General features: G+C 39.6%; 3 protein-coding genes across 3 annotated transcripts; 1 reads left to right on the top strand and 2 right to left on the bottom strand.

Moving 5' to 3' along the window:
• Positions 1–338: 338 nt before the first annotated feature.
• Positions 339–11,779, bottom strand: Schip1 (Schwannomin interacting protein 1). Its single transcript, XM_065490713.1, has 11 exons — positions 11,645–11,779; positions 9,878–9,996; positions 9,414–9,559; positions 8,308–8,463; positions 8,012–8,170; positions 6,929–7,029; positions 2,968–3,070; positions 2,595–2,887; positions 1,252–1,363; positions 1,096–1,195; positions 339–1,031 (listed from the first exon to the last, which is right to left on the bottom strand). Exons 2-11 carry the CDS (start codon positions 9,970–9,972, stop codon positions 989–991), a joined length of 1,308 nt encoding a protein of 435 aa, XP_065346785.1. The 5' UTR covers positions 9,973–9,996; positions 11,645–11,779; the 3' UTR covers positions 339–988.
• A 1,243-nt stretch (positions 11,780–13,022) lies between these two features.
• Positions 13,023–20,813, top strand: LOC135944034 (sodium/potassium-transporting ATPase subunit beta-2-like). The gene is made up of 7 exons (XM_065490717.1): positions 13,023–13,257; positions 18,168–18,308; positions 18,373–18,492; positions 18,553–18,734; positions 18,832–18,930; positions 18,987–19,161; positions 19,421–20,813. The coding sequence occupies exons 1-7, from the start codon at positions 13,134–13,136 to the stop codon at positions 19,522–19,524; spliced, it is 945 nt and encodes a 314-aa protein (XP_065346789.1). The 5' UTR covers positions 13,023–13,133; the 3' UTR covers positions 19,525–20,813.
• Positions 20,814–20,865: 52 nt separating this feature from the next.
• geko lies at positions 20,866–23,272 on the bottom strand. The gene is made up of 3 exons (XM_065490731.1): positions 23,059–23,272; positions 21,523–21,670; positions 20,866–21,467 (listed from the first exon to the last, which is right to left on the bottom strand). The coding sequence occupies exons 1-3, from the start codon at positions 23,213–23,215 to the stop codon at positions 21,281–21,283; spliced, it is 492 nt and encodes a 163-aa protein (XP_065346803.1). The 5' UTR covers positions 23,216–23,272; the 3' UTR covers positions 20,866–21,280.
• Between the last annotated feature and the right edge of the window lie 536 nt (positions 23,273–23,808).

The raw sequence follows: 23,808 nt of genomic DNA, 5'->3' as shown, positions 1-23,808 counted from the left end.
TGCATAGCGTCCAGCAGCTGTGAATAATTTAGTTGCAATTTGTATGCTTCTCATGCAGCCCAAGACAGCACTAAAAACTTTGCAAGTCGTATATTTAATTGTTTGCACAACAAAGGGATGCTATATTTTATTATTTTGCCATCTGCTGTCAGAGTCCCACATTTCGCATTTAAATATTTAACCACCTCCCAGCTTCCATTTATATGCTGATTCCTCATTCAAAAGTTTGCATTGCTTTAGGAAGTTTGCTCAGCATGTGCGTGAAAACACAGTCCAACTAAACGCGAGAAGTAATTAAATTCGAAAAAGGCCTTGCGTGCAATAAAACACTCTCAAAGTAATGGGGTAGATAGACTTTGATTATTAGATCCACAATACAACAACGCAATTATTATTAGTACAGTAACAATATTTTACAAAACAGCTAATTGAGCCTTTAAAATATGTCAATTTTTGTAAATCCAATAAATACATAAATAAAGGGCAGTTATTTCATATCAAGTACAAGATAAATGCGTATAAGTAAAATATTCAGATCAAAAATTAGGATAAATTTGTTTTTCCTCTTTATTTACAGTGATATGATTCTCGAGAGCTCAACACCCAGAGTTAAATGGCACATTATAATTAAGCTTCTTTTCTGATTGATTATGGGGTCAAAGTTCAGAAAACGTAGGATAAAAATAAAGTGCAGAGAGTAATTCGAAATCAGGGCCAACTACACTAGTAACACAAAAATTGACTCGCTAAAACTTAGCAGGGAATGGATGCAGAGGCACTGCTTTAAAGGTAAACAAGACTAAATGCATTTTCCTCAAAATAAATTTCTTTCAGTTTAGTCTAGTATCTATTAAAATTTAAAAATGCTTATTTTGTCTCACAATCAGTGTGCCTTATCAAGTTAGCAAACATTATTATTTGATTTTACTTCGCAGGAATTGGAACATGTTTCTCTTTGGAAAATGGAGGGCGCAAATTTTATGCAACATCAACGCTGGAGTCCAGGCGGAACAGGCTGAGTTTTTGCTCCTCTGAAAGCAAAAATCAGTTTCAGCAACTTAATTTGCACAAGAAGCTGCCATGGGGTAGACTTACAAATATCTATTAAGATCTTCAATGTCCACTAGACGAGAGTCCTGCTCCATGTGCAAATCATCACGCTCCATCAGCATCTGTACCAGTTCTTCATTCAGACCTTGAAAGCCGAATATTTAGAACTGATTTAGCATTTATGCAAAATGAACATCTTACTCTCAATCAATGTGTGAAGATCGTTGACCAGGACTTGCAGCTGGGTAACATTCAAGTCGGTCAAGAGCTGTCGACTGACCCTTCTCCTTTCTGGTGGGAAGTTGACACCAATCTGTAGAGCAGAGGCAAGTTGTATTAACTTGCAGGTCATTTCAACATTCCCTGGCTTGGAAATTTCTCAAGAAAAGCTTATCCAACTTAAAGAATGTTATTTTCGCTACATCAAAATTAAAATCTCTCTCCAAATCATCTGTCAGTACAGCATTAAAGCTTTTTAATTTAGCCATAGCACCAATCGCTAGTTACGGCATACAGGCAATCTGGCCATATCTTACCTTAACAGACTTAAATAAGTTAGAATCTGCAAAATCTCGTTTTCTCAAAAAAGCCTTAGCACTGTCAAAATTTATGAAATCTAGACTAGCATATGAGCTTGCTGACACTGACTTTTTTGTTGATGATCTTCTTAAGAAATTCTCACTCTCAGAAACTGCTGCTTACAATAACTTTATTATTAATAGACTTTTCAAGCTCTCCCAGATCGATGGGGATTTCTATGGCACCCCTGCAATGGGCGATCCGGGCTGGAAAAATGCCTGTTTTCTAAATAGACATGTTTTCACCAGGCACGCCTGTCACGATTATCATCATGTTTACTGTACTAACAAGAAATATCATTGTAAGGCCGGTTTCGATTGCAAATGTGTATACTGTGATGAATATGTGAAGTTCTACCACTTTTTGGAATGCAAGAAGATCCCATTGACTCTCATGCGTGCTAGTGTACTGTAATATTTATGCATGTCTATATCTGTTGTACACCATTGGTGTTTCTTTAAATAAATATAATATAACTTAAAGAATGTTAGAAATTTCCCGGCGTTAATGCAGAAAAAAATTAAAACACATTTAAACTAAGCGATGATTCTTAAAAAAAGCATTCGTTTTAGAGTGAACCCAGTTTGTTCAATATTGGTACTGTCAGAGTATTTCAGAGAAGCGCTCAACGACATAAGTAGTCAAGTTAAAAGATAATAAATGTAAACAAAATCATTGTGTGGCAAAAAAAATATTGAGCAACATTAATGTAAAACGAGATGTAGGCATCAACCAAATTTTCAAAAGCTGAATTAATTTTTATTTCACGATTTGTGTATATTCTCTGGGGCAACAATAATTAGGATTGTTGGTTTTTTAAATTGGAAATAAATAAAGATATATTTTACTCAGCTTAAAACGCTTAATTAGTTACTTTCACAGTTTGGATTGAGGGATTAGTATCATAACACAACGCTATGATACAACTCAAAATACCATAATTGAAAAGCAAAACTGATGCTAACCTTTTTCAGGGACTTCTTGAGGAGCTGCGAAGTAGGGCTGGGTGTGAGGGACAGTCTCATGTTTTGCCTTTCCAGGGCCATCTCCATGTGGGCCAGTTTGGAGGCCTGGGCAAGCGCCATCTGGGCCTCCCGCTGCATCACTTCAGGATCGAGAGAGCTACTTTTGGGCAGCACAATGGTTGGCACTGCGGGCTTAGGCGTCGCATTGGACGAAGCCGTGGCTGCCGCTACCTCCTGGTCCGTCTCCAGGTCTGTGGCCGACTCGTTCATGAAGCAGAGTTGAAGGTTCATGCCTGCCGAGAAGGCGTTAAAAATGCCAGTCATTAACGGCTTTACGATAATTGGTTGCGTGGTAAATTTTCGTGCAACTGACCACTTTGCAGTCTGCTCTGGAGGCTTGGTTTCCGGCCGCCAGGCTTTTCAGCCTCCTCGCCCATGGCCAGTCGACGGCGGATTTCCTCCCTGTCATTTCGACGCTGAAACATGCACGAGTCCAAATTTATACAATTTTTAAGATGTATTAAGTTGATAACAAAATACTAAAAATAAATAATACATACATACCTTTGTGTGCAGTGCTACTGACTTTGCACTTGCCATTTCAATATATTATAATTTAACATTTAACGTAAAAACACATAATGGGGGGAAATGGTAACATGCCACCCGGTGACCCAGTAAACTAATTTTTCATTTCAATAACCAGGAAACCAGGGTAAACATTATTTAACTCGCATCAAAGAGAATAACATTTTCCTCAACTGCAAGAAAAGAGGGGGCGTAACTGTACTGTTTACATTGCCGGCTGGGAGGCTTTAAAGGGGGAAAGGCGCTGCCTTATTCAGTCTGATTTCAATGTGTGTCATTGCCCCGAACACGTTGTCTGGGCCGTCGCACCATCAGTCGCCCAGTTGAACAAAAACAAATCAATTCAACACAGCAAGACCATTATTATTTATTGTCATTGTTTGACCTCCGAGAGTTTTGATTTGGAATGTCAAACAGAGCAGTGGCGTGGATAAGACACCTTTTTAAGTCGGAGAATTAAAGCAAAATAAGGTGAGTTGATTTGCAGACGTGGAATAATGTGTAACACGACATTATCATGTTGTGTGTATAATTATATCTATATTTTTCTTAATGAAAATGTTTTTTTAATGTGACTGCAAAATGTGTAAAAAAAACTCCGATTCGTATGAAAAGAATTGAAAATTCATAAACCGTTCTAGGTTTTGCACAGTTTTGATGTTTTTTCTAGATTAATTTTTTTTGCACGACACTGTTGAATGTGATATTTTTCGCAACACTCGCCGCGGAATTTACATTTTTGCATAAATATGTATGTATGATATTGTTATTTTAAGTCAGTGCTTGTAGTTGTTGTGTTTTTAGACATTTTTAGAAATACATAATATGATCAAATTGCAATAATTTGTTTATTGCAAATAAATTAATACTAATTCAAAATTACTTGGCACGTCACATAGCGTTGTATTTTTAAATATTCATGTTTTGTTACTTAAATGTGACGTAAGACTTGCATGATTCCACAACTTATGAATAATATATTGTCTGATCTTTGTTTCATAAAGTTTTGATTTATTTTTATAATTTTCTCACGTCTTCTTCGTTTTGAATTATTGTGCTGAGAATTATAACACGGAAAATGTTTTAGAAAAAATACTAATAATTGGCTGGTTTATTGGTGCTAAAAGGTGCCTTTTTTGCTGCAAGATTAGATAAATTTGCTTGAACAGAGAAGCAAAAATACGTTTGGCAATATTATCTAAATGAATTGAAATTTAAAATCCTCTTATTCAAACAACGATCACGTCGCAAGCTATAGGAAAATTTATTATTTGTTTATTGTGCACTTTAATTTAACTATCCTTGAAAAAATATTTTGGCGATCGCAGGCGCTCTAATATATTTAATGATAATGCAGGCTATCAATAAGTTGGTTGTTATTTAAATTAAACCACAATAACTTTAACAACTATGTATGTCATTGAGCAACTACGTTACTCACTAAAAAATAGGACAAAATGAATAAAAATTCCCCAAACTTATATTAGTTTTAACTTTTTCATGACTTTTAACTGAACCGAAATCAATTGCATATAAAAATCTGGTTTTGTTTATGATTTTGAATAGTAAATTTTCATATTTTTTATCATTTCGTGCCTCTTTATAGACTTTCCATTAAATAACGAGTGCGCAAATGGAAAACCTTTTAGTTGAACAACTGTAAAGTGGTGTAATTTTATCTAGTTAAAACTGAGAAATCCAACTTTAACTGTCCCTCATTTCCAAGGTATCATTTAGCAGTTTTTGAAGTAGCAGTGCTTTACAGGACAACATTTAAGAAGATTTTGCATTGTTGACTTTAGCAACAATGTACTTTTTTTGTGAAATTTAGCAACAGTTTATCTCTACAATGCGTAATAATGAAATCAGGCCAGAGGGATAGTTAAATTTCTGATTTAGCCGGATTTCTTGAAATAACAAACGATTTTTCAATTATTTTTCGCTTTAGTTTGATTCCTCTCGTCGCGATCTATCCAATGGTGTTCGAATTTTGAGTTATATTTCCCTGCTGGCGAAATAAATTAATGCTCGCCGCTCGATTCGCATGCAAACGTTTGAGCCGATTTTCTCACAAATTTAAACGACAACCAGGGGAACTTTTCCTAATTTTTAAATAGTACATATTTCAAGTAAAGGTAAACAGATTTTTCCAAAAGTTTTCTTTAAAAGCTTTATATAAATAAGAAACTTAATCAAGTGAATTCTAGAGTCGAAAGTTTCTGTCTCATCGCAGCCGTTTTCGTTTTTGGATCAGACTTACTTCCAAATTAGAATGGTTGGTATTGGCGGTCTCGAGCGTTTCGCCCTCGTCGTAGGTGAGGGTGTAAAGGTCCCCGACGTAAATCGAGTCCTTCTTGTACTCCCTGCGCGAGGTCACCCTGGCTCCGAGCTGGAAGTGCGGCCGTGCGCCGCCGAGGACAACAACTTCGGCCATCAAAAACAGACTGAGCGCGCGCGCCGACTGGTTGTGTGTGTATGTGTTCGCCGAGTGTTGTGCTTAGAAAGTGTGACAGCGCGAGCGAGCGAGCGAAACAATGGTTTCCGTTCCGCAATCGCCACTTCGCCCGTTCGCGGAATCACAGAAAATCATCTCTCGCGCACGTAATTAGCGTGTGCGATTGAAATCGAATAACGAACGAACCAATTCACGAGAATTTTCGTGAACAAACGATTTCTTTAAATTTTTAACCCATTTATCTCGTTGTTTGAATCAAGAGGATTTGAACCACGTGAAATAAATAATTTTTGAACAATTTTAAGGTCCATTTGAATTTAAATATTTTAAATCCTTTCATATAAAATTTGCATTCAGCCAACCATTTTTACGCATTTTGAGATCATGGCATAAACAGCTCTTACTTAACGATGGCCTTGTGAATCCGCAGCCGATCATAACGCGCAAATTCACTCAGGAAGTGCCGATAAGGTATAAGAATTCCACATTAAATTTGCATATAAATAACATTCGAACAAGCAACAATTTCAAATTTGGTTGTTGAAATCTGGAAGAATAGTTTGCCTGGTCAAAATAAGTAATTATAGTAACAAAAAACTTTCCGAGATGCAAACAGTAATGCTGCTTCGAATTGAAATTGATTCTCCGGTTTGCTGTATGAGTTAATTCAAAGAATAAACCGGCAAAAATTGCCTAATTTATAATTCTATTTTCATTATTAAAACACAAAATTTTTGGTATTTTGTATTTTCGCCGCAAAGAAACTAGGTAGCCAGAACTATGTCGGCTTTAGCCACACTTTGAGCAAAAGAGGTCCCATGGTTGAGTGGCTCACCAAAAGGTGAATTGGCCAATTGGTTTGCAATTCAAATATAGGACACCGAGAAAAAGCGTTTGACTTTTTAATGTATAGTTTTTGCATCGGAGCTCAATAAGAGGCTATTCAGAAATCTCAGGCCACGGCAAGGACGGACTTGAATGAAGAGTGCGCTCCACTTTGTGCCCGTCGTCGTTTATGTTATGAATTCATTTGTGCTCTCTCGTTTTGTCGCCGGGTATTGTTCCAGCCAAGTTCACGTCTTCACGGCGCCGCCTCGTGCGCGACAAAAAATTCAGAACACAGCCCAAGGCGTTTCTAATGCTGTTTTTCTACTACGGCGCAATTAGGCAGCTTTAACCAACTCGTGCATTGTTCGCACGTCAAGTACAATAAGCGAGTACTTCTTGGAAAGGCTAGAATACATTTGATAATATTCCTCCTTTCATTTTAAATGAGGTTAGGGCTTCTTACCCTGTGGTCTTCTCTCTTGGCCGCTGCTAACAAGTGGCTCTCCAGCTGCGCCAGGTCGATTTTTGGCATTGCAGTTTCCATAGTGAACACGTCAAATGCGCCTAAGGGATTGAGCAACATAAATAATTGAATGAATTTCGGGAAAATTTATAAATGTTATATAATAATTTTGACTTTTGCGAAATAATTATTATTTTAATGAAAATTCAGCCCTGAATCGCTCATCTTAAAATTTTCATATTTTTTCTCACAAGGAGAACGCACCAATTGATCCGAATTTTTTTCTTTCTTTATACCAGTTGAAGCTAAAAGAAAACTTTCGGTTGTTTGCGGTTTTTAAATCTCGAATTTTGAAAAATTTCTACGCCTCCTAATGCTGTTAGTTTAAGTAAAAGCTTTTTAAAATATTTATCTAGATAGACAAAATGTTTCTGGTTTAAAAATATAGAAAATATGTATATTGATGATCGAATTACTTAAGGAGTGCGAGTTTGGCTTTATAATTCAGCTGCTATGAGTGGTAGATAAAAAATCTGTTCAAAATCGTAAAGTCATAAAAATTTGGATTTTTTTCCATTTATGCCGTAAAAAATATTATCCATATCTGCCAAATTTCCCTGAAAATCCGTTTGAAAAGTTGGTTCAAACAGGAAGTTTTCAAAAATTGAAATGGCCAAAATGAAGCTTGATTTTATGGCAACTTAAACTCAGATAAAGTTAAAAAATTCTACCACAAGCCATTAAACATCTGCATTAGATTTTCCCAGAGCACTTTTCAGTCAGAAATTTTAGTAAAAATCACGAATATTTTAAAAACCGCATAAATTTGATTCGACTCGCTGCGAATAGATGCCAAAATGTTTTTTTATCTGGCCACTTCTCAAAAAATTGTGGCAATTAATTTTTTTAAATTTTGACTACGTGTGTAAATATAAAGGTGCCATTTCTTTGGAAAATTGTCATCTTTTATCAAACATAATATCGAATATTGTAGCGGAAAAACACCATATTTTAAGGATTAATTGGTGCGTCCCCCTTGTCAATTAAAAAGGAAATTGGCAGAATAGAGAGAAATCTGATTACCTAGCATAGAGTCAGTCATCGAGTTGTTGTTGATGGGAGCCTTGTTGGCGTCTGTTGCGGTGTTTTCGGGCGCGGTTTTTGGCTGGGGGGTGAGGGGTGCCATGTTCTCCACTGGAGGCGTGTCATCCCTGTCGAGCGGCGCGACCGCTTCGCCGATGTCTGCGAATTAATTGCGAAAGAGCGTAGGGGTTAATTGCATTCCGGCTGCGAGGCCGGTTAATTGCTAATTATTTCCAGCCAGCGCCGGCAATTACGTTTCGGCGACGGGCTGTGAATGAGGGATTTTTCCGGCATACCTGTAGCTCTGTTGCTGGACTGCTCGTTGAAATGCTCGTCCTCGCTCGAGCTGGCCAGCTGTGCCAACTCAGACGCCTCCGAACATGACGAGCTGCGACCCTCTTCCTCTGAGGCTTCGCTCAACCCGCCGCTGCTCCCCTCGCGGCTTCCTCTTCCTGCGGGCAATCATTTACGGGGGTTAAATTGACACTTTAGAAGTCGTAAAAAGCCAAAGTGCATATATACCAATCATTTCCACAGATAATATCGACAGTTGAACTATTTTGTCTCTTTTTACTCGACTTGTGATTTAAGTTTGAAAATTAAATTCAAAATGGTTCAAACACTGCTTCTTATAATTTTCTCAACCGCTTTAAAGATTTGATACACAAATTTATCTATCTGCCTTTGCAGAAAGACATTTAATGCCATAGAGGGGTTTTTCAATTCGTGCTTGAATATTCATCATTTAATTGGTATGAGAAAAGTTTAAAACTAAGGGTAAAAATCGTCGCATCTATGTTATGTATTAATTTAAATTTCCTTCGACTGTTCCCATCAATGCTATGCAACCTGCGCGGCACACGCGCCTTGAAGTTGCATATCTTCAGATAAATGATTTCTCTCATAGACTTAGAAGATTTACTTGATTTCTCCGTCCCAAAATTTAGGTGGTTTGGAATATAATTGTATTTTTTGGGCTAAAATTGATGTCCTTATAAACATGTGAAATGTTTACAGCAACAAAAATTCAGCCAGTATGGGATTTTTGCTTTATAGGAAAAATTACACAGAGGACTCGAAAAGTTCCAAATTAAGTAAGTTAATGTTAGAAAATATTGACGAGAGAAAACTGTTAACCTTTTCGCCAAAAGAGTTTGTTTTAGTCGATTTTAAGACGAAATTTTTACATCAGAGTTTTATTATATATGTTAGACCTGTTGAGACAATTTTTTTATTTATTGAAGTGGTTTTTAGTTCCAGCAGCAGTATTGTCTCAAAAGATTTTTTTGTTTATAAAAAAAGCAAATTGATTAAGTCAATTGGGTCAGTTGAATGAATAGTCTAACAAAACGCGTTGTGTGTTTCTTATTTAGATAAAAATATTTGCATAAATCATATTCACCATCTTCATAGTATTCATCCTCTTCGTCTGGGCTTGCCGGTTCTAGGGCCCACAGGACGTTTTTGTTGGCTGCGACTGTGTTGCTTGTAGCCGAGCCCGTGTTTCGCTGCTGTTTGTCCTGGCTGGACACGTTGTTGTTGTCCACACTTGTTTCATAAAATAGGTTATTTCATTAATAAATGAGCCGATAAAATCCCAGAAATGATTGTTGTACTTTTTTCCGTTGATGAAAAACTATTGTACTCAACTAGGTTCACTTTACTTGTATCAGGCGCAGAAATCTCGTTTATTAGCAAAAATTTAAGTATTCTGCTGTAAAAATTTGTTCATCTTAAGTAAATAAATTAAATAACCTACACGCGGAGATGATAATGATAAAAGCAACAAGCAAGAATCTTATTAGAATTTCATTTCAGTCAAGTGAATATTTTATTGAGAAAGAGCTAGTTGAACGGATAACTTACATGTCAAGCGTGTTGAGGCTGATCTGGTGGCCCTGATCTATGGAGCCGCCGTTAAGAGACTGCAGGACCGGGGGCGGTGCCTGCTCCAGTCGCATGACGTCACACCTCCTTCAGGTGACCTGACCAACACACAAAAAAGGGTGCGCCTCCTTGATTACTCGCATCCATCACTTCCTACGTCCCTTTTCTCGCCGACGCATAGGGCCCGTTTTTACATGTAGGTACGCCGCAAGGCAATTCCTCCCTCTCTTTCTTTTTGTTAAAGAAATTGCGGCTGAAGCATATGTATAACTTTTGCGGTACCCGCGCACACAAACTTTTCCCATCTACTCTGTCTGCGTTTCATGCGTCGAGATGACTGATAGCCGTGATCTGTAGACTAATTCTGATATGGGATTCTGCGGCTCACTTCAATAATAGCGTCCGTGTTTTGAATTTGTAATCAGCTGTTAGGATTAAAGTTATTATTAGTGCTGGACAATTAAACGGATCTTTTAAAAGATACGCGCAACCGAGATTACTTTTCATTGACCATAATCTTTCGATTATAATTCTTGCTGGCCTTAAATTTTGAACTTTGCGTTGCTGGATGAACTCCTTGTGTTAAGCAACATCTTTTGCAGGGCTCGAGTCAATTAAAAACAATTTGTTTTGTTGGTTAGTGAGTGACTCACCATAATTAGTCCGCCCACTGCCTCTGCTGCTCTTTTTATCCTAGTTTATTGTAGCCTCCCATCGTGGATAAAAACTCGTAAACAGCGATTGTGATCGCCTCCGCGGTCTTTGTGGCCGATTCTTTGTCTCTTGTTGGTGCACGTGATCGATTCAATCGAGGTTTAATGAGGGTGCGAGAGTCACCAGATGTGCGCAGTAACCTGCGAATGTCTGGCTGGATGATTGAGAGATTAAAACGGCTACATTGGCTGCCGTTTAACTTTTTTAAATCTTGCATATTCCCATTTTTCTGTTTCCTTGAGATTGATTGATGTTTTGTCTTTGAGAAATAAAATTATTCGTTTCAGATTATGGTCTATCTCAAAGCCAGTCATTTTTGCTATTTTTTAAATAAGAGTTAATTGTAGGTTTCATTTTTTTATGTTTTTTTATGTCATATGCGTTAATGAAAATACAACAAATAAATTAAGACTAGCTTGGCATTATCCCACTTTGACAGCTAAATAATGTAAAATAAATTCAATTAACGCTTTGGTAAATTAAAATTATGCACGTTTTGTGTATCATAATGATTGTTTTGATTCTTTGTAATTAAACTAAAGAAATTCATTACAACGTCATCGGCGCACAATAAGTTCATTGTACCGATCCTCTTCGCTGTCACATATTGCCCAAAAATACAAATACTCTGTGTCTCAAATGCAAAGTAGCAAAATGCGTGTTGTTTGTTCCGTGACGGCAAGATGGAAAGGAGAGGGAACACCCTTAACAAGAGCAAAGCAGCACCCAGACAAGCAGGCATACTGCCAGATCGTGCCACATGTGCATTTATAATTAATCCGACCATGTAGGCACACGGCAGTCGCATCTTTTCGTCACTCCGATGTGCTTAAAATTACGCGCAAGAGAGCGACAGGAAAATCCTTTGTAAAAATACAAACAGGACAGCTCCGGCTGCGGGAAATTCCCAAGAATTTCGGCCCTTTTAAGTGTCCCCGTCCCTCTCCCATGTATCAGCACCAAAAAATTCTACAGGCTGATTACTTGTTAGATTTGGTGAAATATTAAAAAAACGAAGTGGCAAATGCGTACCTGTTTTGTGTCCAAAAGGCCGGAGCAATCAATGGACGCAGCCGATGAGCCAGAGTGCCAGAAAGACAGAGGGCGGCTGGCGGGGGAGCGGGGCGCCAGCGTATTGATCAGCACAAGTGGGGCTGCATAGTTTGTGTCCTCGACACCGGCGCCACTCGCAACCCTTATTGGAGAATGCACCCCCACGAGTATTGATTACCGTTCAGCCCGTTGTATAAATAGCGTACTTGTCTTTTGTGTGTAAGGAATTTTCTCTTGGGGCAAATAAAAGGCCAACCCTTTAAACCAGATATTCTCATTGAAATAATTTGGTTTTACTGAGAGGTGCATCAACATTCCATCTATATCAAAGAAAAAAATCTAGGATATTGCAATAATAATTATAGTTACTCAAGTCTCCAACGCTAGATTGAAATCAACTTTGTGGCATATAGAATCATCTTTAGCACATTGCTGTGCGTTTAACCCACTTTAAATACTGTACTACTAATCTCTCTTATCTGTGTAACTTTGATTTGCTCATTGGCAGACTAAACACTTGATAGGCTTTCAATGCTTTTTTTTTGTAATTTTTGTGTAGAAAGTATTTATTCCTTACACCTACCGTTTACCTACAATAGAGCAAATATTTCCAATGCTTTGTTTTAAGATTGTATTTATTTAATATGTAATATGAATATTTAATGGCACGTTGTGCTCTAGAATAGAGAAACTATAAAAGAGGCGAACGTTACTAAAAAATTCTTCAGTTCACCTATTGTATAGAATCAATATAAAATTGTACAGTATCCAATGCGAATGGTGTAATTTCATGATTTTTATCTCGCTAACTTCTGAATTTTTAATGATGAAATTTTGCTTACAATTTAAGATTTAAATTTTGTTTCATGATCCATTTGATCCATGTTTGCATCTCGATAATTTAAGGGAAAAATGCTTTCGATCGAACAATTCAAACAAAAGGCCGTGTATTGTCTGCTATTTTAAGCCATTGTCTCGAGTTGTATCGAACGCGAATTTGAAGAATTTCATTCACTCGTATTGGCAATGGTCCACCTTCCTGTGAAAAGAGTGGGTCGCCGTCTCATCGCGACAACTGTTTGTAAAACAACAAACTGTAGTTAACGATCGCGAAATTCCAATGGCCCCTCAATCTCGTTTACTTCCTTCCAGCTTTTAAAATATCCAGCAAATAATGTCGAAGCAAAACAAATTTACGCTGCTATAAAGGGCAGAAATTGTTGAGAAAGTTGAGATTTTGAAAACTGGAGCTGAGGCGCGCGCTCGCTCTGGTGTGTGGCGCCTGAATGCTCGGGCACAATAATCATAAGCGCGGCGAATATTGCGCAGGCCCCGCACACCAGCTCTGGACGGATATACTTCTCCCAGGGCCTGATCGACTCTTGCCTGTCAGCCGCCCGCGAGTGAAGAAGCACAGGACCGCACGAGCAGCCAGCCAGCTCTTTCCTCCAGTCGGTCGCCGAACAGCATGTCGGAAAAGAAGGAGCAGTACTACCTGCCGCCGCCCAAACTGGGCAAATGGGAGGGCTTCAGGAAGTTCCTCTGGGATTCGGACAGCTCCCAGTTTCTGGGCCGAACCGGAGCCAGTTGGGGTGAGTATGCAACCCGCCCGACCCCGTTTCCAACTTTTTCACTAGGCGAAAAGCGTCTGCCTGCTTTTTTACATTCTGGCTGACCGAATATCTTCGCCAAATGTGCGATTTCGGTTTGAATTCAGGCCTGCGGGCGGCGGATTCGGTCCATTTTGTCGGCCGTATCGATCGAGAGCAGCGTTCAACCGGCGAACGCTATTCCGCCTGCGCTGCCACAAAAGCGCAGCCTTCCTTATTGCCAACGTTCTAGTCGTTTTTCTGCTCTCCTTTCCCGAATGACCTTGTTCGCCGGAATCAAAAGCAAATCCAATTTTCAAGTCGCGTCTCTTGCGAGGCGTGTGCAGCAGTTTAGCCGGGCTGATTAGCAGCACCAGGCTCAAAATTCTCCTGCTCGGCCTGAGTGAGAGAGAGATAGAGGAGCGAGAGCAGAAGCAGCCTGCCTCGGATTTCGAGCTCCGCGGCAGCAGCTGCTCACACATGTCATGCGAGGCCCTTTGGCCTGCCATCTGCAGATTTTATACTTTATTCATGCAGACAAGCGAGGACAAATTGCACAAGAGCAGAGCTAGCACGTTCAGATGAATTTCCTTGTAAAATGCCATTTTGAAATTTACAAAGCTGTTCGTACAACGACTTCTGTAAATAATTCGTCAACGTCAAGTTTGCATTTCATTGAAAGACGCAGAGTTATTGTACTGTTTTAACTAAACGCCTTAAATTTCAAAACACGCGCTTAGTAACCAACGCGGTGTGAAATGCAATCGACCACAAAGATGAATAAATTATTATAAAATGAAATTTCTCTCCGTGACAGCGACAATTTCCCTTGGCAGCCCATTAAACATTCATGAATTGCCACCACACTCGTCCCACTAATGACATCACGCACTTCCAGTAGTGTAATTCTGTTTAAAAAAAGAGCTCACTTGCTCTTATGTGAAACTGCATTATGACTGTTGATTCGGTATTTTCGTGAATATTTGCCTTCGGCTTCAAGAGCGTACTCAAAGTAATACCATGTCAAACAACGCAGCAGATGCCAATGCAAATTGTGTCCCCTGCAGTTAGTCCGCAGTAATAATTCAGCATTTTGTGCTTGTCCTCGTATATTTCCTATTACTATTCCACTCGCTGGTGGTCACTTGTAATCAGCGAAACAACAATTGTCTCGCCAAGTCAGATTGCCAAGATGCGCCTCTTATCCTTACATCAGTTTCGTGATCTGATTTTCAAAAAAAGAAAAAATAGCTGCATACTTGAATACTCAAACTTAAAACCCCGTTAATAGGATTTTTCTTTAAAACAATTAATTATTTGACTAACCAAAGGCAGCTAGTTCTGGGTTTTTTAATAAACCCCTCTCGAGGCGAAAAGCTTCAAAATTGCTGACGGTGAGTATTGTGTATCGTCTATCTCTCCAGCTCAGCCAGCAGTTTCATAAGTCGGCTCGGCAGCCTCATTTCGTCAAGTATTAATTTCGAGTGTAGGTAAATAAAGGCTGAGGGGGGTTGAAGAAGCCATGCATGCGACTGCCGACGGCCCGGACGGGGTGTGTGCCGATGGCATGGCCTGTGGGTCAGCCGTGATCGATTTACTTAGAGCAATACGAAAGCTCAGAGGCAGCCAACTCAAACCGAGACGAGAGCCATGGAGGAGAAGATTTGTGCATGAGAGAGCTGCGAGAGTAATGACACGGAGCAATTATTGTCGTGAAGGCAAACCTGTTTTACGCGTATGTGTGTGTGCGGGGAGCGATAAACACTGCTTTATGTGTGTGGTGGGCATCATCTCAGTGCACACAAAGCGCTGCAATTAAGCTTCTCGTAAATACAGAGCTGGAAAGGAATCCGTCCTCTTCGAAATCGGATTATTGGACGTTTTCAAAGCTACGAGCTTTCTCCATTCGTGTTATTTTATGACTAATGTGATCATTCGATTCGCTGGTCATGACGTTAATAAATTAAAATTTAAGTTTCTACATCGGGAAATTTAAATTCCGAATTAAATATAACTTTATCGGAGGTCGTGTCAAAATCACAATTAAATGAAGTATCATGAAAATTTAGCTTTTTCCTAGAATAACTAAAAAACTTAATGTTAAAATGCTGATTAATTTTAAAGAATTTGCATGTATATATTACAGTTAAATCAAGCTCAACTTCCTTTTCTGACATTATTACGTTTACTTTGAGAAAGATGAAACCACTACTTGTTTTTATCAACCTGGTTTTGCTTTAGATTATTCCTTTCCACATTTCTCTGGCCAAAAGTTGAGAAACGGCGGTGGTTATAGAAGCGTTGTAATTATTTGCTGATCGCGTTATCATATTTGCTCAGCTTATCAGCAGTGCACACCTCTCATGCCGTCGTCACCGTGAGCGGCGGTGCTTGTTTAATAATTCTTTTAATTAGCAAACCGGGTCGATTCTCGCACCCGCGTGCTGCAAATCAATTATGCGGACGCGCGCGCAAACATAACGCGTGATGTCAACGTGACATTTCCATTCGCGACCGACAATTTCGTTGCGTCACTGCTCGACAAACACTTCTCGAAGTTGAATAATGTGCGTTAGTATTTCGTTGCACCCACTTGCATTTATAAAAATATTTTCGTTCGCGTTTTTTTCCTTGTCAAAACACTTGAATAGGAATGCGCAAAAATCGTAGCAAGTGGATTTCCCTGCTCATGCGGCTGGCTTTATCAAAGTCTCTCTCCAAGTGGAGTGATGTGTTCATAATCTACTCCTTGCGGCTGTAGATTTCCTCACTGCAACTCTCGGTTTTTGTCGAGGGAATATTCATTCCAACGGTTTTTGTGACGCCATAGAACTACGCTCCTCCTGCCATTTCATGCCGGCATTTTCGTTAAAAAAAAATTCTGTTGGAGGCCTGCAAGCTTTATTTTTGGCGTAGTCAAGAAAATACTCAAAAAGCCATCTATCTCGCTTCAATCGGTTATTTCGGTCTGTTGATATGTTGGCTATTCATTAAATCAATAAAATCACCTTTGGACCATGGCCGATCTTGACGTTGTTGTAGCGAATCTCGATATTTTGCCTGAATAAAGCGACTCCGCTGTCCTATAAATACTGACAAGATGGCACTCGTAAGCCCAGCGACACGCGCGTGTATATCTATTTTTACCCTTTCAGACGAGAAGCGGCTTCTTTAATGAAAATAAAACAAAGCAGCTGCGGCCCTCTTCGCAATTCCGCCTTGACCCTCAATGAAAAAGGTTCACTGTCCTTGGGCCGCGCATGATTTGATGTATGTGCATCGGTGTTTTCGCTTACAATTAGTGAGCAGTACAATTCTCCGCGCGGAGAACAACTCATCCCATTAATTGTTAAGGCTGGGGTTTCTCCCTCGCAACTTTGGCCTGGTAGTTTTTAAAAAAAGAGAATACTCGAGTTCGCTATAAACACACCCCTTTGTTACTGTTCTGAAAGAGGAACGCGTGTAAAATGTGTAAAAGACTGCAACTCTTGAAAATGGGGCATCCAAGGGTTGGTTGACTTCGATGACGTGCAGGATAAGTTTTTTCTCGGCCCAAAGAGAAATGTAGTCCTGGGATGTCATTACTGGCGGTCTTTTATACCAGAAAGGAAAGACATTTTCTTTTCGTAGGACCGCTGCGAATTGCTCCATTTAGACGGGTGCACTTAACCTCATCGTCCCATTATCCATCGGGAGCAGGCCCACCCCGTTTCGATCCCTCTCGCTGAGCTTGCTCTCGCGCTTTACATATTTCTCTCGACAGCGGTGGCACATCAATTATGCAATGATTATCGAATTGAGCGTCCCCTTAACGGCCGCGAGATTTAATTTGCGAGGATGGCGACAATAGGCAGGCACAGGGCCCCCACGGCCGCTTATTTAGTGCGCTCGTATGCCGACTCGCGAACTCTTCTGCCGGCCGATGGCAAGGGCGAGCGGAGCGTGCGGCTCTCGCTGTGTAAGGGTGTCTGGTGCGCGCACCACCGGCCGCCATGTTGGTTCTGCAGTGTTACGTCACTAACCCAGATCCAAAAGGCATATTGATCCCTCGGAGAGCTGGTACCGGCGCCGACACAAGTACGGGACTGTCGCCGCCGCCGCCGCCGTGACTACAAACTATACTACCCTACTATTGATGATGACGCTCGTCCCGATGCACACGCGAGATTTATTTTCGCACCCAAAATACCTCGGCGTCCGGCCCGTGACGACATGACGCACCGCGCGTCCCCTGTCCGGAAAGGCGTCCCGAGGGTCGCTGGCCGCCGGCCAGTTGGAGACAAAATGCAATAGGGAGCCGATTCGCTCCTTGATTATTCAGAGCTTCGCGTGCCGCGCCGCGCTAAAACATGACTTCCAAACTGGGAGTGTGCCAATCGATGAAACCCTCAAGAGTCAGAGGTGTGGTCCCTACTCGGTCCAATGGCTGAAAAATAAATCGTAAATTCTACACCGCTTTGAGGTGGGAAAAATTCCGGCGTTACGTTGATATTACACAAACATTACGCTTCTATTGTCATCTGGGCGCAGCGTTTTTTATTAGCTGACGCTAACCAATTACATCTCGAACGGACAAGGGGCACGACCTACTTGACACCATAGAGAGACTTTTATTAAATTCCGCATAATTTAATTTACATGGAGCGCCTGAATGTGTTCGCCATAGGCAGCCCGCATAGCAAAGGTGCAGGCCAGTTTGCCTAAGCTCGTTAAAAAGCGACTTTTTCCGGACTGGGCTTCTTCCCCTATTAGGCTTTTGATTTTATAGGGACGCGATTTGCTATTATAGGGTCACCAATGGCAGAGGAGAGATAAACCGATCAAAATAGTGGATTTTTAACTTTAACCCTACAAACCAAAAATCTTCTCGATTGCTTTATTTTTAACCATGGTATTTTCATTTTTTTTTCCAGCTAAGATCTTCATCTTCTATATCATCTTCTATGCTGCCCTCTCTGGATTCTTCGCTGCCATGCTGGCTGTCTTCTATCAGACGCTCAACACCAAAACACCGAAATGGAAGTTAGAGGAGTCCATCATTGGCACAAATCCAGGTAGGCGCCCAGCATTAAAAAATAACTTGTTTCGAATGCCATCAATAATTACTTCCATTTCCAGGTCTTGGTTTCCGTCCAATGCCACCTGAGAGCAATGTAGAGAGTACCCTGATCTGGTATAAGGGCAATGACGATAACAACTACAAATATTGGGCCGAAGAGATCGACAGATTCCTTGAAGGTGCCTAGAGTGCTGAGAGATCAAAATGACGTTTGCTAATTTTTTACCTTGAATTTACAGAGTACAAGAAGGCTGGTCAGACACCTGGTGTCGGCCAGAACAAGGTCATTTGTGACTATAATAACCCACCTGCTGAAGGAAAGGTGTGCGACGTTCCCATCAAGGACTGGAGTCCTTGCATCTCTGAAAACGGCTACAACTACAAAAAGAGCGCTCCTTGCATCTTTTTGAAACTTAACAAGGTGACCTGAGAAAGCGAGATTTTTAGTAGTATTTCCAATTTCTTATTTTAGCTCTGCTGTAGCATACGGGTAATAAATTGTTACACGCGTGTTTCAGATTTTCGACTGGATGCCTCAATTCTACAATGAATCATCTTCACTTCCTGATAATATGCCTGAAGACTTGAAGAATCACATCAGGGACTCCAACAAACCGGTAAGTTAGAGAAAAACGTACGTTTCAGTGCAGTTTCTAATGACAATGCGTTATAGAATGAGCTCAACACAGTGTGGGTGAGCTGTGAAGGTGAGAACCCCGCCGATATTGAGCACGTTGGCCCCATTCAGTACATCCCACGACGAGGCTTCCCTGGATACTACTTCCCATTCAAGAACTACGAAGGATACCTCAGTCCTATCCTTGCCATCTTCTTTGAGAGGCCAAAGAGTAAGAGAAATTTAAATAATAAGCAAAAAATTGGGCACTTTCTGCTATTAGTTCGGAAATTTTTTAATTTTAGTGTATCACTAAAGTTTATTAGATTGACTGTTCATATAAGCTAACAATGAGCAAATCAGTGCATTTCGTAATATACACTAAAACTAACGACCACTGTTTGTGGAAAATATACAAAATATTCTTGTTAATACATTTAATTAAAATTATGGTCGAAACATAATAAAAAAAAAACATTTGAATTTTCCAGCGGGAGTTTTGATCAACATTGAGTGCAAAGCCTGGGCCAAGAACATCAAACACGATCGTGCAGATCGCCGCGGCTCGGTGCACTTTGAGTTGATGATCGACTAAGTGTTTCTAGTCGAGCCGGCAATCGCTGCCTTGTTAGTCTATGGCGTACCTCGAGGGGCTCACACTCACCTAGTCCTTAACCAAGTCCCCCGATCCAATAAAAGGCCATAACCCCTCCTGGTACGCCTGTGAGCTGCACTATGTTAATTATCATTTGCGATTCGTAAGAGCAATCCGATTTTTTGTAACGCTCAACTGTGAATGTGGGACTCAAAAGCAACCGAAATATATCGCGCGTCGGGGCCGGTTCCGTCTGAAGGGCCCACGAACGAGTGGCCCCTTCTTAGACGGAACCTGGCCACCGTGAGGTTTGTAAATATTATCGAAAATTCTGTGTTGAGGCTCCCTCAAGAAAAGAAGCCCACCCCCTCCATCTCTGCTGCTTCGTAGGCATTTAACTCGGTCAGTATTTGTCACACAAGATTTCTGTTCACATGACTACTAATTTTGTCTCTTCTGCAATCGACGAGGAGAAACGGAAATGAGCGTGTTATTGTTATGATGATGAAATATATGAGGATTATATACTTCAACTTGTGGTGCTGTGAATGAAATACCGAGTATTCAAAACGTTTAAAAGTTACACACGATGTGTTTTCCATCTCAAACTGTTGATACTTAAAGATCGAAAATGAAGTTGTTTAGTTGCCTGGCAAAATTACTTAAAATCAATGTTGCCACTGTATAACTAACACCAATATCATCAAATCGTGGCCACCTACTCTCTTGAATGTATGTATTAATTGTTGCTGCCGTGTTTTTTTGTTTCCGCACTGGAAGACTCTTTCAAACGTTCAGTTTCTTCATTTTTATACATCTCTCTATGAGAAAAGAGTGTGCATGGAAAATAAAAAGAAACACAGTTGAAAAGAGGCGCAAATAAATTAAAAAAGCGCGGCCAACGGTCAGGACTGGCGGCCAGAAAACCACTAGTTGAATAGTGTGTAGTGTTTGAGTGTGCATTAGATGCTAGTGAACACGTCTGTTTATTTGAAAATAAAAAGGATAAATCAATATTATTACCTTCTATGTTACGATAGGCGAAAGTGAAAAAATGTTTTAATAGCGCGTTGATTATGGAAAAATTGATTGTTCTTGCTACACAGAATATCAAAAGTCTAATGCAGATCATCAGTCGAACGATCGATTGAGAATTTGATTAATAATCGAAGGAAAGCATAGCGTTCGGTAGGATCAGATATTATTGACAAAATTACATAATGATTAATTGAAAAGCGCTTTGTAAATCACAGGATAACATTTGTTTCACATTAAATGTAATTATTCCACACATTGCGTTTTATTATTACAAGAATAGACTTCCCTATAGATTCAGACAAATTTATTTTTTAATTACTGAATTTATTTTGAAGGTATTTACAACTTGGTAACACTTTTCGTTGGCGGTTCCATGTGATTCCTCGTGAAACACGTTCTATAAAATATTTTGCTTAAGTTATTTTAGTAAGATCACAGGATTCTTCTTGTAGTACAAAGTACTTAAAATTTATATGTGCAATAATCAAAATGTCGCTAGCATGAATTGAAATTATGCTATGAAAAGTGAAAGCTTTGACAAAATATTGAGGGATTAAGATGAACACATTCAAACTTTAACGTGTTAAAAACATAATAAAATCTTACTGTATAGTACAAATCAAGCACCCAAACTTATAAACTACGGAAATATCACATTTTAAGCACTCAACGCAATGTTGAGTGTGCAGCGAGCAAAATTCCGTTGTGCTTCGATTGCTTAGAACTTGCCGCTGTAGGACCGTTTGACCGTCTGCAAAAAAGGCATCACAGCATTGCCGGGGAGAGGGCACGAGGGGTAGAAATTGTGGCAGCCGGTGCCATCCACCCCTGCAACTAACTGGCCCATGTGCGCAGCGAAATGCAGTTTTGATGTCACTTCTGCAGTCATGCCAAGGCTTGTGTCCCTTAAAAAAGTTTGGAATCAATTTTGAAATGTTAACCGTATAATTTTATACTCACTTGATTATTGAGAGAAGTGACAGTTCAGAGCGGCTTAATTTCCGGTCGTTGTTCGCCAATAGTTGGCACACCAATTTTGGGAGGCATGAGTTTTTCAGAGTTTCTAGCAGTCGTTTCTTTGTCTCGATGTTGCCCAAATCAAGCGAATCTGAGGAAATTCATAGGAACCTTAATAAATTTTCATTGCGAATTAGTTAGAAATGGACTGCGCATATTTAAAAAATTGGAAAATCCTGGAGGAAATGCGTTGAGAAAAAGTTGCTCGTAAATTAGCTTTCTACTGCTTTCAACAATCTATAATCGTAAGTCCTATATCGTTAGAAAATGTCGTTGCTTCCTGCGATTTGCGAGGCTCTTTGTCCTGCATTGCTGTGACTGACATGAGTCAGATAATTAGCGATTACGTTCATGCACATGAAAAGGGCAATATCCTGCGTTTGTGTTATTTTTATGATAATGTGAGGGATTGATTATAGGTATTAAGTATCATTTTGACCTAACTTATAAGTTCAAATGAGAATATATAGCCTCAATGTTTGGTCGTGTGGTCGCATTTTTTGCACATACCGCAATTGAAACGATAGACTAAATAACATATTTAGGAACTGTTAATAATTAATTATAAATCGTGTTGCTGTCTTCGCAGGATAACTTTATTTTGATAATTGAACAGTGTATGTATACATGTGGAAATTTTTTCGCTTGGATGCGCCAGGACTGAATAATCTGGGAATATTAATGAAACACGGCACTAATTTGGTGTGTGTGGTCATTGCGAAATAAATGTTAACAATAGAATTGAAACAATGATATAAAAGGTATGCAGCACATTTATTAAAGTTTTGTGCAATATTAATTATCCCGTTACTGCAATTAGATCTCAAGAGTTTTGCCGTAACCATATATTTATGTTGGACTGATTTCGTAAAAATCGAACGAGAAAGCGTAGTATATATAGCCTTTTTTAAGGCACGCGCGAAGCGTAAGAGCGTGTCTCGTCACTTCGCAATATATTTATACATTAAGCCTAAAACACAATAAGGTGGCAAGCGTATAGGAACTGCATTTTCAGGGTTATTTACATATTTAAAACGGTTTTTCATAATTATTTATTTTTTCTTCCTGCATGACTTTTGCAGCCAACTAAATGTAGGTTTAGGGTGAAGAAACTTTGATGTTGTTTTCTGCGGTCAATCTAATATCCACGCAAAACAACAGCGGTCACGTTGGGCATCCAAATTTTTACTATTTGTATTTAGTTGAATTAGTTGAGAATCAAAGTTATTTTTGTCAAAATATCGAAATAGATAAGAGACCGCGCGCATTTACAAAAAAATTAATTTGTTGAAAAGAAGATGCCCTTCACACAATAAAAACCAAAGGGTACCTTCGGTCGTGGATTCGGCAGAGAAGGCCAAAACTCGATGACTTGACATTCAAAATAATGCAATGCACGCAGTCCAAGCTAAGCAGGATTTTACCGACGCCTTTCACTTTTGATCGAAATAATTTCTAAAAATCGAGAATCACTCTTGCCTGGTTCCTTGAGTCCAACGTTCACACTCTTGCTTTTCTGACCGACCACCCCCTTTGTGTGGTGGTGCATTTGCGGTTCTGGAAGACAACTGAGCAGCAGGTAGCATAGGGTCAGCACGGCGAGCACCAAGAACGCGGAGCCGTGCTGCGGCTCCATGCTAGCGAGTCGAGGCGCACTGACTGCGCCGCGGCTCGGACGGACTTGAGCGCGCGAGAGAGACGGGCGCAGGTAAGGTTGGCTCACAGACCGACCGCCAGGGAAAGTTGCTTGAATAATAACACCGCCGCTGCCGAATGGGGTCACCTTTAAAAGAGAGAGTGCTTGCACAAATTTTTCGTTAATTTGTACACTTTGTGTGATGCATCTTGTTGGCTTTATGACTACGCGCGTTGTTGAATTTTGGGGTAAAATAGAAATCTAAGGCACGAAAAAGTTATAAAATATTTTATTTTCTCAATTTTGTATCAAAAATTGAAATTCTGATTTAATTTAAAATATTTTATCAGTATTGCGTACAACGATCATCATTATTTTTATTAATTAATTAATTATTTTTTTTTTTTTGACAATAATTGTCATAGGGATAATTTTTTTAGATTTTATCTATTTGCTCACTTCCATCATTGAAATTCAACAACTTGTAATGGTTTTATGCTATCTAATCTTCTTTAAAAATTCGTCCATACACTGTTTTCAAAATATTTTCACGCTTGTTGTCAATCTCAAAGTTGCGTGAATTATCACTCTGA

Source organism: Cloeon dipterum, chromosome 4 (genome assembly GCF_949628265.1).
Source record: "Cloeon dipterum chromosome 4, ieCloDipt1.1, whole genome shotgun sequence".
NCBI classification, from domain to species: domain Eukaryota; kingdom Metazoa; phylum Arthropoda; class Insecta; order Ephemeroptera; family Baetidae; genus Cloeon; species Cloeon dipterum.
The sequence above is the reverse complement of the archived record's forward strand: the minus strand, read 5'-3'. Positions and strand labels throughout refer to the sequence as shown.